The 13361-nt window shown below is 40.4% G+C and overlaps 1 protein-coding gene across 2 annotated transcripts in view; it reads right to left on the bottom strand.

Moving 5' to 3' along the window:
* Window positions 1-13361, bottom strand: part of LOC143032491 (calmodulin-lysine N-methyltransferase) — a 64444-nt gene that overhangs the window by 45772 nt on the left and 5311 nt on the right. For both annotated transcript variants that reach the window (XM_076197368.1, XM_076197369.1), the window contains exon 5: window positions 3156-3271. In XM_076197368.1, the coding sequence (XP_076053483.1) occupies window positions 3156-3271 (116 nt within the window). The remainder of the gene's footprint in view (window positions 1-3155; window positions 3272-13361) is intronic.

Below are 13361 nucleotides of genomic sequence, written 5' to 3'. Positions count from 1 at the left end.
GAGGGACAAGTGTGAGTGTAGTAGTTTCAGAGGGATCAGCTTGTTGAGTGTAGTTAGTAAGGCTTATGGGAGGGTCTTGATTGAGAGGATTAGGACAGGAACAGAGGGAGTAATTGGTGAGGAACAGTGTGGTTTTAGAATAGGTAGGGGTTCTATAGATCAGATTTTTGTGTTAAGACAGATATGTGAGAAAGCTATAGGAAAAGGTAAGGATGTTTTTTGGGCATTTATGGATTTGGAAAAGGCTTACGACAGGGTAGACAGGAAGGCACTGTGGGAGGTATTGCAGATATATGGGATAGGAGGAAAGCTGTTAAGAGCAGTCAAGAGTTTTTCTGAGAGTAGTAGAGCTTGTGTTAGGATTAGAAATGGAGAGAGTGAATGGTTTGAGGTAAAGGTGGGACTTCGTTAGGGATGTGTTTGTCGCCCTGGCTGTTAAATCTATACATGGATGGGGTAGTGCGAGAGGTGAATGCAAGGGTAGTGGGTCAGGGGTTGGAGATGGTTAAAGAAAATGGAGAAAAGTGGGAAATAAGCCAGTTGTTGCTTGCTTATGACACTGCACTTGTAGCAGGATCAAAGGAGGGATTGAGGAAATTAGTGACAGAGTTTGAGAAGGTGTGTGAAAGAAGGAAGCTGAAGATAAATGTGGGCAAAAGTAAGGTGATGAGATGTACAAGGGGAGAGAGTGACAGCAGGCTGGAAGTTAGTATTAAGGGTGACAGACTGGAGGAAGTGGATAGTTTTAGATACTTGGGTGCGAATGTGGCAGGAAAGGGAGGAGTGGAGGTGGAGGTAGAATGTAGATTGAGAGAAGTGAGTAAATGCCTTGGTGGATTAAAAAGTGTAATGAGAAATAGACATCTGGGAATGGATGCTAAGAGGTTATATGAAGGAGTGATTGTGCCAACAGCACTGTATGGGGCAGAAACATGGAACATGAGAGAGGAAGAGAGGAGTTTGAATGTGTTTGAGATGAAATGTCTGAGAAGTATGATAGGGGTTACTAGGCTAGATAGAGTGAGAAATGAGGAGGTGAGGAGGAGAACAGGGGTGGAAAGGGAGCTGGGAGATAGGGTTGATGAAAGAGTATTAGGATGGTTTAGGCACATGAAAAGAGTGAGTGAAGAAAGATTAGTAAAAGAGGTGTGGAAGGCAGAGGTGGAAGGAGTGAATATGAAGGGGCGTCCTAGGATGAGATTGATGGATGGGGTGAAAGGGGCATTACAAAAGAGAGGAATGTCTGTAGAGGAAGGACGGGAGAGGACAGAAGATAGGGGTGAATGGAGAAGGGTTGTGTATGGATGATACTGTGATGCATGAGGGGGAGTAGGTGGGGGATGGGGGTGAGGAAGTATGTATGAGAAAAAATCTGACGCAGCCCGAAGGGATTTCTCCCAGTCTTCTCCTTTTCTGCATAAGGGGACGGAGAGGGGGGTTCGCCGAATTTAGGAAGTGGCTTTGCTGTGGATGCACTGTCTTGTGACAATGCTTTTGACCCAGGACAGTGGGACAGGATGCAGGGATGACCCGTCATCCAGGAGGTGCCAAGATAAGAGGGAGGGAGATGAAGTGTCTGAGAAGTATGATGGGGGTTACTAGGTTGGATAGAGTGAGAAATGAGGAGGTGAGGAGGAGAATGGGGGTGGTAAGGGAGTTGGGAGATAGGGTTGATGAAAGAGTATTAGGATAATTTGGACACATGGAAAGAATGAGTGAAGAAAGACTAGTAAAAGAGGTGTGGAAGGCAGACGTGGAGGGAGTGAACATGAGGGGGCGACCTAGGATGAGATGGATGAGATGGATGAATGAGGTGAAAGGGGCTTTGGGGAAGAGGGGAATGTCTGTTGAGGAGGGATGGGAGAGGACAGAAGACAGGGGTGAATGGAAAATGGTTGTATATGGATGATGTTGTGATGCATGAAGTGGAATGGATGGGGGCGATGGGGGATGGGGGGTGAGGTAGTATGTGTGAGAAAAAATTTGATGCAGCCCGAAAGGATTTCTCCCCATCTTCTCCTTTTCTGTATGAGGGGACAGAGAGGGGGGGTGCAGATTTAATGAAGCGGCCTTGCTGTGGATGTGCTGTCTTGCGACTCTGCTTCTGACCCAGGGCAGTGGACAAGATGCAGGGGTGGCCCGTCTTCCAGGAGGTGCCGAGATATGAGTGAGGGTAGAGAGTGGAGGGGAGTGGAGTGTATCAGGGATGGAATGGGTGGGAATGGTTTTTATGCCTTTGTTTTTTTGGCTACCTCCCTTGCAAGGGGGAAAGCCTTTGGTATATGTATGAATGTACGAGAGAGGTAGCCAAAAACAAAGGCATAAAATCCACTCCCACCTATTTCATCTCCACATACTCCACTCCCATGCACCACTCATCCCTATCTCTTACCTTGGCTCCTCCTGGATGACAGGTCATCCCTGCATCTCGCCCACTACCCTGGGTCAGAAGGAATGTAGCAAGACACAGCACATCTACAGCAAGGCTGCTTCATTTAATCAGCAACTCCCCCTATCTGTCCCCTCATGCAGAAAAAGAGAAGACAGGGAGAAATCCCTTCAGGCTGCATCAAAATATCATTCACACATACTCCCTCACTCCACCATCCCCAACCCACTCCCTTCCAATAATTCACAGCATCATCCATACACAACCATTCTCCACTCACCCATATCTTCTCCCTTTCTTCCTCAATAGACATGCTCACCCCCTCCGTCCCTGCCCTCCACACCTCTTTTACACCAATCACCACAATTCATTCCCTCCATGTCCCCAAACCATCCCAACACTCCATCAACTTCCCCTCCACCCTGCTCTCCTCCTCACCTCTCCACCTCTCACTCCATCCAGCCTAACAACCCCCCACCACACCATTCTTGTAACATGTTTCTTACACACTTCATTTCAAAAACATTGTCTCTTATTCTTGCTCACAGTCTCCCCTACATTTTTCATCTCTGCTCCATACTGTACAACACTTTTTCATACAAATTTCTCTTTGCTGTCATCCACAATTTTTTTTCCATGACTTTTCATTCCATCCAGAAGTTTCTTTGCTTCTTCTGCTCTATAAATCACCTCCAGAAAAAAGGATCAACATGAATACCATAAGACATCACAGTGACAACACCCAAAACCATCAATAAACACTTACCCAGCTTGTACTGGAGAAGGTGATGGATTTTCCTTCAATATTACTTGAACATTCTCAATACATGCTTTGTTTCCATCGGTGACCAATACATGTGATGGTATACCACTCATGCCAAGCTGTGGAGTAAATCCAAATCTTAAGGCAATACATAAGAAACAGTGTTACAATATTCTATCTATATACCAAAGGCTTTTTCCATCTTATAAGGGAGGTAGTTAAGTCAAAAGGCATGTACCCACTCTCACCCACCACCCATTCTTTCCTCTTATCTTAGCTCCTTGTGGATGACAGGTTATCCCTGTATCCCACCCAATGCCTCTGGTCAGAAGCAATGCAGCAACAACCTCCCCCATCTCCATCCCTTCATGCATAAAAAGAGAAGATGGGGAGAATTCCCATTGGGCTGTGTCAAAACATCATTCATACATAACCACTCCCTACTCTCCCCATCCTTGCATCACAGTATGATCTATACACATCCATTCTCCACTCACCCCTATCTTCTGCCTTCTCCCTTCCTTGCTCAACAGATATTCCCATCTTGCTCAAAGCACCTTTCGCCCTATCCATCCATCTCATCCACAGTCTTCCTCTCATGTTCATTCCATCTACTTTTGCCTTCCACACCTTTTACTAATATTTCTTCACTCATTCTTTCCATGTGTCCAAACCATCCCAATATTCTTTCATCTGCATCTATTTTTTTCACCTCTGCTCTCCTCCTCGTTTCTCACTCTATCCAACCTTGTAACCCCTACCATACTTATCAGACATTTCATTACAAATACACTTAAAATTTTCCTCTCTGCTTCTCTAAAACATTTACAATATCATACTAACAATAATGAACTTTGACCACACAACATGCAACTAGATTGTGCAAAAGTGGCAGGGCAATGGATCAAGCCTACTTAACATTATGCAGCTACTATATCCTTTCACCATTCACTCTTGTTTTCTCCATATAATTCCTGATTGCATACTAGTGAATACATCTCCATATCTGCGACTCCAGCAAAATATATTCGAAATACCAGGATTTTCAGTAACATTCATGCCATCTAATACATCTTTTTGTGGACATAAAATCAATCAATTCAATGTTGGCTCAAATTCTACTGACCAGCAACTTGTAGGCCTATAGCAACATTAGTCTTCCCAGCAGCAGTTGAAGTAGGATGTACGGAAAACAAGCTTCAAAGCGCTAAGCAGCGCTTCGTCGACGGATGAATTTGGAACCAGCCCTACCTAGTTGTTTACAAAAACAAGAAGGGAGAAGTATACTACCAGTGACCAATAATGTAACAGTCTTTGTGTCTTTATTTTTTTTTCAGTCAGTTACTCAAAAAAAAAAAAAAAAAAGGAAAGGAAAAAACAGAAACCCAAGGAACAAAGAACCAACAAAAAGATGCCTAGATGTAAGTAGGGTCAAATCGCCTTTGGGGGTGATCCCAAAAAAGGACATGCCTGAACTAAACACCGAAGACGTACCAAAGGTTTGAAAAAAAATTATTTTCTGGTTTTGACAGTGGAATTATGTATAGAGGGATAGAAATGGAAAGCAAGCCCAGGTTTAAAAATATAATGAGAAATATGGAAATCAACGATTTGTTAGATGAAATAATCGAACTCAAAAGCAAATATAAAATTATGTACAAAGAGGTAGCCCTATTAAGGAGGGCCAATGAAGAAAATAACATGGAAATACATGAGTTGAAAAAGGAACTAAATAGGATAATGGGAGGGAATGATAGATTGAAAAATGAAGATATGAATAGGAATGAGGCATTAAAGAAAGAGACGTAGGATCAAATGCAGGCAGTGACTGAGAAAGTGGAAGAGATCAAAGAAAATGACTTCCAAGAAATAAAGAAACAGTGGAAAGTAAAACAGGATAGAGGGATAGAAATGGAAAGAGAACCCAGGTTTAAAAATATGATGAGAAATAAGGAAATCAATGACTTGTTAGATGAAATAATCGAACTCAAAAGCAAATATACCCGTCTGGGGTATTGGCTGCATGTTGTTATGGCAAAGTAGCATGCAGTTGATACTTTAGGGTCTATATGGGGCGCCCCTATGGACCAGAGCCACACATCATTTTGTCTGTGATAGAAGAGGACTCTGCTCACAGAGAAATGATGAAACTTTTATTATACTGCTACTGTCCCTCCGTTATGCTGTCCCCAACCCCTTGTTGCTGTCCTGTACCCTTTCTCTGAATTTCATTTCCTTGTTTTGCCTACCCTGCGGTGGGGGGAAAAGAATACAGCTACCATGTATTTCCACTTGAATCGTAAGTAGTGAGAAAAACGGGACAGGGATTGGAACCAGGCATCCTTCTCCCTGTAACCCCACAGGGGATATTCCTAAACGAAAAAGTAAAGGCATAAGAGGGTCTAGGAGTTTTACAACCAGCACCCTAAGGTTTGGGTCTTTTAATATGCGTGGATGGGGCAAAGATGAGAGTAAAAGGGAAGAGATAGGTAGTATGTTTGTGAGAAGAAAGATGGATGTGTTGGTTTTGAGTGAAACTAAGTTGAGAGGGAAATGCGACTGTGAGTTTGGGAGTGTAAGTGGGAGGTTCTCAGGAGTGAAGAGAGAGCGAGGGAGAGAAGGGGTGGCTATACTAATAAGTGAAGAGATAGATAAATGTGTAGTGGAGTGGAAGGAGGTTTCCTCAAGGATAATGTGGGTGAAGGTGAAACTGGGAGAGGAGATGTGGGATTTTGTAAGTGCATATGGACCTGGTAGTGAGAAGGGTGTAGAAGAAAAGGGCACTTTTTGGATAGATTTAAATGAGTGCACAGAGGGATTAGGGAGGAATGTCAATGTAGTAGTATTGGGAGACCTTAATGCTAGGGTAGGAAATGAACCAATTGACGGAGTGGTTGGGAAATGTGGAGTTCCAGGAAAGAATCGTAGTGGAGAGTTGATGGTGGTGTCTAGAAAAAGAGCTGATGATAGCAAATACAGTGTTTTGGAAGAAAGTCAAGCATAATTACACATGGGAGAGGGTGGTGGATGGAAGAGTGGTAGATAGAGCGTTAATGGACTATGTAGTGGTATAGAGGAGTATAAAAGGAAGAGTTAAGGATGTACATGTTCTAAGGGGAGAGAGTGGGAGAATATCAGATCATTTTTTGGTGGAAGGTAAGTTGAGAGTGGAGGATAGATAAAGAGGAAAAGGACAAAAGGTAGGGAGGTGCTTAGAGTGAACTCTTTAAATAAAAATGAAAAGGAGAAGGAGTACAAGAAGAAGCTGAGGGAGGAGTGGGAGGGAGTGAAGGATAGAGTAGAGCTAGGAGTGGAGGAGGAATGGGGAAGGTTCAAGGAGGGAGTCATAAAGTGTGCAAAGATGGTGTGTGAAACAGGAAGGACAAGAGGAAATAGAAGGAAGGGTAGTGAGTGGTGGGATAAGGAAACAAAGAAGGTTATAGAAGAGAAGAAGCAAGCTTTCACAGATTGGTTACAAAATTGGACAAGGGAGTCATTTGAGAGGTACAAAGAAAAGAGAAAAGAAGTAAAGCACAAGGTAAAGGAGGCAAAGAGGAGAGCAGATGTGAAATGGGGTAAGAGTATGACACAACTTTGAAAGTAATAAAAAGATGTTTTGGAAAGAAATTGAGAGAGGAAGAGAAGGCGAATCAGGTAGAGAAGAAGAAAAGATAAAAAGGTGCAGATGGACAGATGATAATGGAAGAGAAGGCAGTAAGAGCAAGATGGGCAGAGTATTTTAGGAAGTTCCTAATGTGAAGGAGGATAGGGAGGGGAAGATAGTTGCAGTGGGAAGTGCTAAGAAAATGAGTGTGATGAGTGAGGAAAATGAAGGAGAAATAAGGAAGGATGAAGTGAAGGCAGTTGTTAAGATGATGAGAGCAGGTAAGGCACCTGGTCTAGATGGATGCCATGTAGAATGTCTAAAAAAAGGAGGTACAGTTATGGTGGACTGGCTGGTGAGGTTATTTAATGTTTGCTGGAGAGAGGGTGGAGTGCAGGAGGACTGGAAGAGTGCCTGCATAGTCCCATTTTACAAGGGAAAAGGGGACAAGTGTGAGTGTAGTAGTTTCAGAGGGATTAACCCCTTCCATATGGTGCCGCATACGTAGGCGGCATGAGGAGCAAGTGGATACGCAAGGCTGCCATATCGGCATCTTGATTATATTTATTGTAGTTGCCCCTGCATAATGACATACTCTCTAAACTGTCTTCATCACATTTTCTATGGTTATCAAAATTCACGGGTGAAAGAGAGAACAATTGATATAAGCGGTGACTATATTTTATGATGCGAGTATTATTACGACACATCGTACGTCTGACAGCTAATACTGCCCACGAGATTTTGGCCCGTACTGAAGAGGTTGACTTGTTAAGTGTAGTTGGGAAGGCTTATGGGAGGGTCTTGATTGAGAGGATTAGGAGAGGAACAGAGGGAGTAATTGGCAAGGAACAGTGTGGATTTAGGACAGGTAGAGGTTGGGTAGATCAGATTTTTGGGGTAAGACAGATATGTGAGAAAGCTAAAGGAAAAGGTGAGGATGTTTTTTGGGCTTTTATGGATTTGGAAAAGGCCAATGACAGAGTAAACAGAAAGGCACCGCGGGAGGTTTTGCAGATATACGGGATAGGAGGGAAAGCTGTTGAAAGCAGTCAAGAGTTTTTACGAGAGTAGTAGAGCATGTGTCAAAACTAGAAATGGAGAGTGTGAGTGGTTTGAGGTAAAGGTGGGACTTCATCAGGGATGTGTTATGTTGCCCTGGATGTTCAACTTATACATGGATGGGGTGGTGCAAGAGGTAAGTGCAAGGCATTGGAGATGGTTAAAGAAAATGGAGAAAAATGAGCCAGAGCCAGCTGTTGTTTGTGGATGACATTGAGCTTGTAGCAAGATCAGAGGAAGTATTGTGGAAGTTGGTGACAGAGTTTGGGAGAGTGTGTGAAAGAAGAAAGCTGAATATACATGTGGACAAATTAAGGTGATGAGATGTACAAGGGGTAAAAGTGGCAGCAGACTGGAAGTGAGCATTAAGGGAGAGCGACTGGAGGAAGTGGATAGTTTTAGATACTTGGGTGCAAATGTTACCATCCTAGCAATGAAACCTAATGCTCTGTTAGCTTTATTCCTGGCGCTAATGCACTGTTTCCTGGTTTTAAGGTCTGGACACACTAGAACTCCCAAGTGTCTCTCGGACTCACTTTTCTCCAAAAGCGTGTTATCTAAGCTGTATCTATTTTCGGGGTTGTGTAGCCCTACGTTTAACACGCTACACTTAGAGATATTGAAGTTCATTTGCCATTTCACCGACCATGTGAACAATGTTAAGATCATCCTGCAGAATCTCTGCATCGTCTCCTGACCTAATTAGGCATCCTATTATTGTGTCATCCACAAACTTAGTAACATGACTATTTATCCCATCATCTAAGTCGTTTATGTACATAATGAACAACAAGGGACCTAAAACTGAGCCCTGGGGGGCCCCACTAGTATCATTGCCCCACCTAGATCTTACTAATTTTATGGTGACCCACTGTTTTCTGTTACTTATCCAAGCTCTAATCTATTCTAACACTTTTCCTCCTATGCCATGGGCTTTGATTTTATTTAGTAGTCTCTGGTGTGGCACCTTATTGAATGATTTGCTAAAGTCAAGGTAAATAATATTGTAATTATCATTGTCATGTGACGCCTTATATACTTTAGTGTAAAACGATAGAAGATTAGTCACACATGACTTACCCTTGGAGAAACTATGCTGTGAATCATGAATTAAATTATGTCTTTCGATGTGTTCTCTGAGTCTATTTACTATTATTGATTCAAGCATTTTTCCTATAACCGATGTCAAACTGATTGGCCTGTAGTTGCATATAAACGATCTATCTCCCTTCTTAAAAACAGGAACAATGTTTGCTTGTCTCCAAGCAGTAGTCACAAAACCAGTGTCTACTGATTTATTAAATATTTCAGTTAACTGGTAGCAGATTTCAAATTTACACTCCTTTAGCATTCTCAGAAAAAATTTCATCTGGGCCTGGGGATTTTGTAGCTTTAAGTCTTTCAATCTGCTTGACTACTTCTACTTTACTAATGCTGATATTAGACTACTTTCTTCATCTCCTCTGAAAATCAGATCGCAGTCAAGTAATTTATCTAACCTCTCATTAGTAAACACCGATAGAAAATGATTGTTAAACTCCTCACTCATTTTTTCCTCCGATTTTATCATGTCATTTTCATCGTTAGTAGAAACTAAATTAAAAAGTACTCTACCACCAAATACTGTGGGACAAGGTCTATAAACTGTTGGATGAAGAATAGAAAGGAAAAACAGGGTGGAGTAGTAGTATTTTTGACTAGGAAAGACTTAAATGTGACAAAGATAACAGAAGGAAAAAACAATATAGAATCAATTATGATTAAAGTTGAGAGTAATTACAGAAAACAGAATAGGAAAACCAATGTACAACAAAATGATTTTTGAGAAACTCAAATAAATTCTTTCGTAATGCAAACTGGGAAAAATTCCTAAATGAATAAACAAGGATGGAAGAGAAATGGAATATACTAAAAGAAATTTATATTGAGGGAGTGAACAAATATATACCACAACAAAAGCAAGAAGGAGTATACATAAATGCTGGCACAACAAAAAATGTAGTGAGGCTAAGGATAAAAGAGACAAGGCTTGGAAAAGATAGTAAATGGTAAACTTAAAAATAAACAAGAAATGGAAAAGCTGCACCAGGGAAATTATGAATATACAGAAGAACTAGAAATGGCTGAAATTATGAGTAATAATTTAAAATCGGTATTCACAATAAAAAATTCACCTAATTGTGAGGGAATAGAGAAATCCCCCCAATGAAGAAAATAACTGTAACAGAAGGAAACCAGAGACCAAATAAAAAACCTTGACGTCAGAAAATCATGTGGTCCAGATGGAATTGCTAACTGAATACTGAAAGAATGCATAGAGGAGTTGGTGGACAAAATATACAATATAATTAAATACTCAGAGGGAAAGGTACCACACAACTGGAAAAATGCAAATATTGTACCAATATATAATGGAGGAAACAAGAAAGATCCAACCAACTACAGACCTGTCTCCCTAACAAGCACAATAGCAAAACTATGTGAAAAAGTTATCAAAAATAGATGGGTTAAACATCTGGAAGAAGAAACTATACTGAATCCAAATCAATTTGGATTTAGACAAGGAAGATCATGTACAACAAACCTGATCTGCTTCTATTCAAGACTGATGGAAATAATACAAGAAAGGGATGGATGGGCAGGCTGTGCCTTCCTAGACCTACAAAAAGCATTTGATAAGGTACCACACAAGAATCTATCAAGAAAAATAGAATCAATAGGTGGCATCAGAGGAAAAATGATTGGAATGGATGGAAGATTTCCTGACTGGGAGAAAAATGAGGGTAGTAATTATAGACAAATACTCGAATTGGGAAGAAATGATAAGTGGTGTTCCACAAGGTTCAGCACTGGCTCCAATCATGTTTGCCATATATATAAATGACTTGAAGGAGTGGAGTGATATATGAATTTCTTCGCAGATGACACAAAAATACTAAAGAAAGTAAGAACAGAGGAGGATTGTGAATCATTACAATTAGACCTAGACAAAATCTGGAAATGGACTCAAAAGTGGGAAGTAAACTTCAATATCAAGAAGTGTAGTATAATGGAGTTTGGAAAAAGTAAAAATTGAATATCAAGAAATTATAAAATTGGTGAAGAAGTAAAAGAAAGTGAACTCGGAAAGAGACCTTGGAGTAATAATCAGCAAAGACATGCCAAAAGACAAACGTATCAATAAAATAGTCGGAGAAACCTTCAACCTATTAAGGTCAATGAAAGTGACATTTGACTACTTGGATGAGGAAATGATTAAGAAAATATTAGTTACACTAATAAGACCAAAACTGGAATATGCAGCAACACTATGGACATCCAGTACGAAAAAGAATATAAAGAAATTAGAAAGAATACAAAGAGCAATGACAAAGTTGGCACAAACTCCCTCCAAATTACCATACGAACAAAGATTGTCCAAACTGGAATTACCAACTCTGGAACAAAGAGAAAGAGGAGATCTGCTGACTATTTATAGAATAATGAAATGAATGGAAATCCTAGATAGGAATGATTTATTGAAATGGGACAATGGAAAAACAAGAGGACATGAAAAGAAACTCAAAAAGGATAACTACAGAAGAGATCTGGAGAGAAAAAAAAAAAAAAAGTATGCTGAAAGATACAAAGACGGGTCACCATGAGCATAGCTCCCTTCCCGTACAATACAACTAGGTAAATACATCTCTCCAGGAAAAACCATTACACTGTTCTGTTGTCCAAGAGTGTGAGTTTCTGTCTCTCACTAACATGAAGGGAGCAGTTGTCAATTGTCAGCACTTCTTAAGCAAAAAGGAGGAAAATTTACTGGGAGTTAATGTGGAGACCTAATGCCAACATTGTAACTTCAAGATGAAGTGAGGGTGTTGATAGGCTTTGAGGATGGTGACAAGGAAATTAGTTTCTTTAACATTCCTCCCATACAGTCACCAAAAGCAGGTGTCCATCACTGTTCCTGGTTACAAGGTAGTTCCCTCAAGTTTCACTAAATTGGCAATAAGGTCTCACTAGAAAATCTAAACATCAATTTAATTTTGTGTGCTTTAATTATCCTTCTTTCTTCCATCATTGTTCATCACCCTCCACTGACTCTCAGGCACCAGAATTGTTACCCATTATAGACTTCTTCCTTAGGATCTAACGACTTTGATGCTATCCATATTCACTGTCAATGTACTTTTCAACATTTCCCAAAACGATTCCTAAACCTTTGCAGCATTTTCATACTATCTAGAATTCACACTCCATATTCTGCAAGGAACACAGCTTAATTTATACCTTTCTTTGGAAATACACACATCCATTTCTTTCTAGCTCCAATCTATGATAATTTCTTTTATAATTCCATCTATCTATCATTCCTGTTTACATTCACCTTCGCACCAAACCAGTTCCACTTGCATACATTTAAATATGTTACTACACCAAATAAATCTATCAGAGGAATAAAAAACAATAACTGGTTCCTTGAATTTCACTGACTGGAAATCCACAACCTTATAGTGGTTGGCAACTGTCCAAACACTTCCATAGATCTTTTTAGGAAGAATTCATTAGACATTTGTGTGGGACTTTCTATGCCACTGGCTCATAACTGAGAGGAAGTAAGCAATCACCAACTGTTAACCTGTTCAATACAAGTCAAATTATTGTGCGCAGCATCAGATGCCTGATGTATAATAATGCATCACATTACTCACATAATATAAAATATAAAGTCACTGCTGACTTACTTATTCTCTTTCACTGGGGGATTAAATAATAAACACAGAAAACATGATCAAGCCAGTTCACAGAATTCAGGGGTCACTCAGCTACAACTACAAAATAAATATAATTAGGATGCCAATGGCATCCTCACATACCCTCTTGCACCTCATGATGCCTATTTACCTAGTTGTATTTACCTAGTTGTATTTTGCGGGAAGGGGAGCTATGCTCGTGATGTCCCGCCTTTGTATCTTGCAGTGTCTAGTTTGTTTTTAAACTCATGAATGGTTTTTGCGCATACTATTTCATTGTCCAGTTTGTTCCAAGTGTCCAAAACTCTATGAGGAAAACTGTTTTTCTTCAGTTCTCTTCTATAGCTATGTTTTTTTATTTTCTTTCCATGTCCTCTTGTGTTTCTTTTGTCCCAGTTAAGTAAGTTCTCACTATCGAGTACCTCTGTGCCTTTCATGATTCTGTAGATGGTCAATAGGTCACCTCTCTCTCTTCTTTGCTCCAGTGTCGGTAACTCCAGTTTAGCCAATCTCTCTTCGTATGATAGGTTTGCAAGTGCAGGTGCCATTTTTGTAGCTGCTCTTTGGATTCTTTCTATTTTCTTTATATTCTTTTTGGTACTGGGGGACCACAATGTCGCTGCATACTCTAATCTAGGCCTTATCAATGTAACCAATATTTTTTTCATCATGTCTTCGTCCAAGTATGTAAACGCCACTTTTATTGATCTTAGCAAATTGTAAGTCTCCCCGACAATTTTGTTAATCTGTATATCGTAGGACAGGTCGTTCGTGATAATTACTCCCAAATCTTTTTCGGAT

Source organism: Oratosquilla oratoria, chromosome 13 (assembly GCF_046742065.1).
Source record: "Oratosquilla oratoria isolate Oo_2021 chromosome 13, ASM4674206v1, whole genome shotgun sequence".
In the NCBI taxonomy this organism is placed as follows: Eukaryota; Metazoa; Arthropoda; class Malacostraca; order Stomatopoda; family Squillidae; genus Oratosquilla; species Oratosquilla oratoria.
The sequence above is the reverse complement of the archived record's forward strand: the minus strand, read 5'-3'. Positions and strand labels throughout refer to the sequence as shown.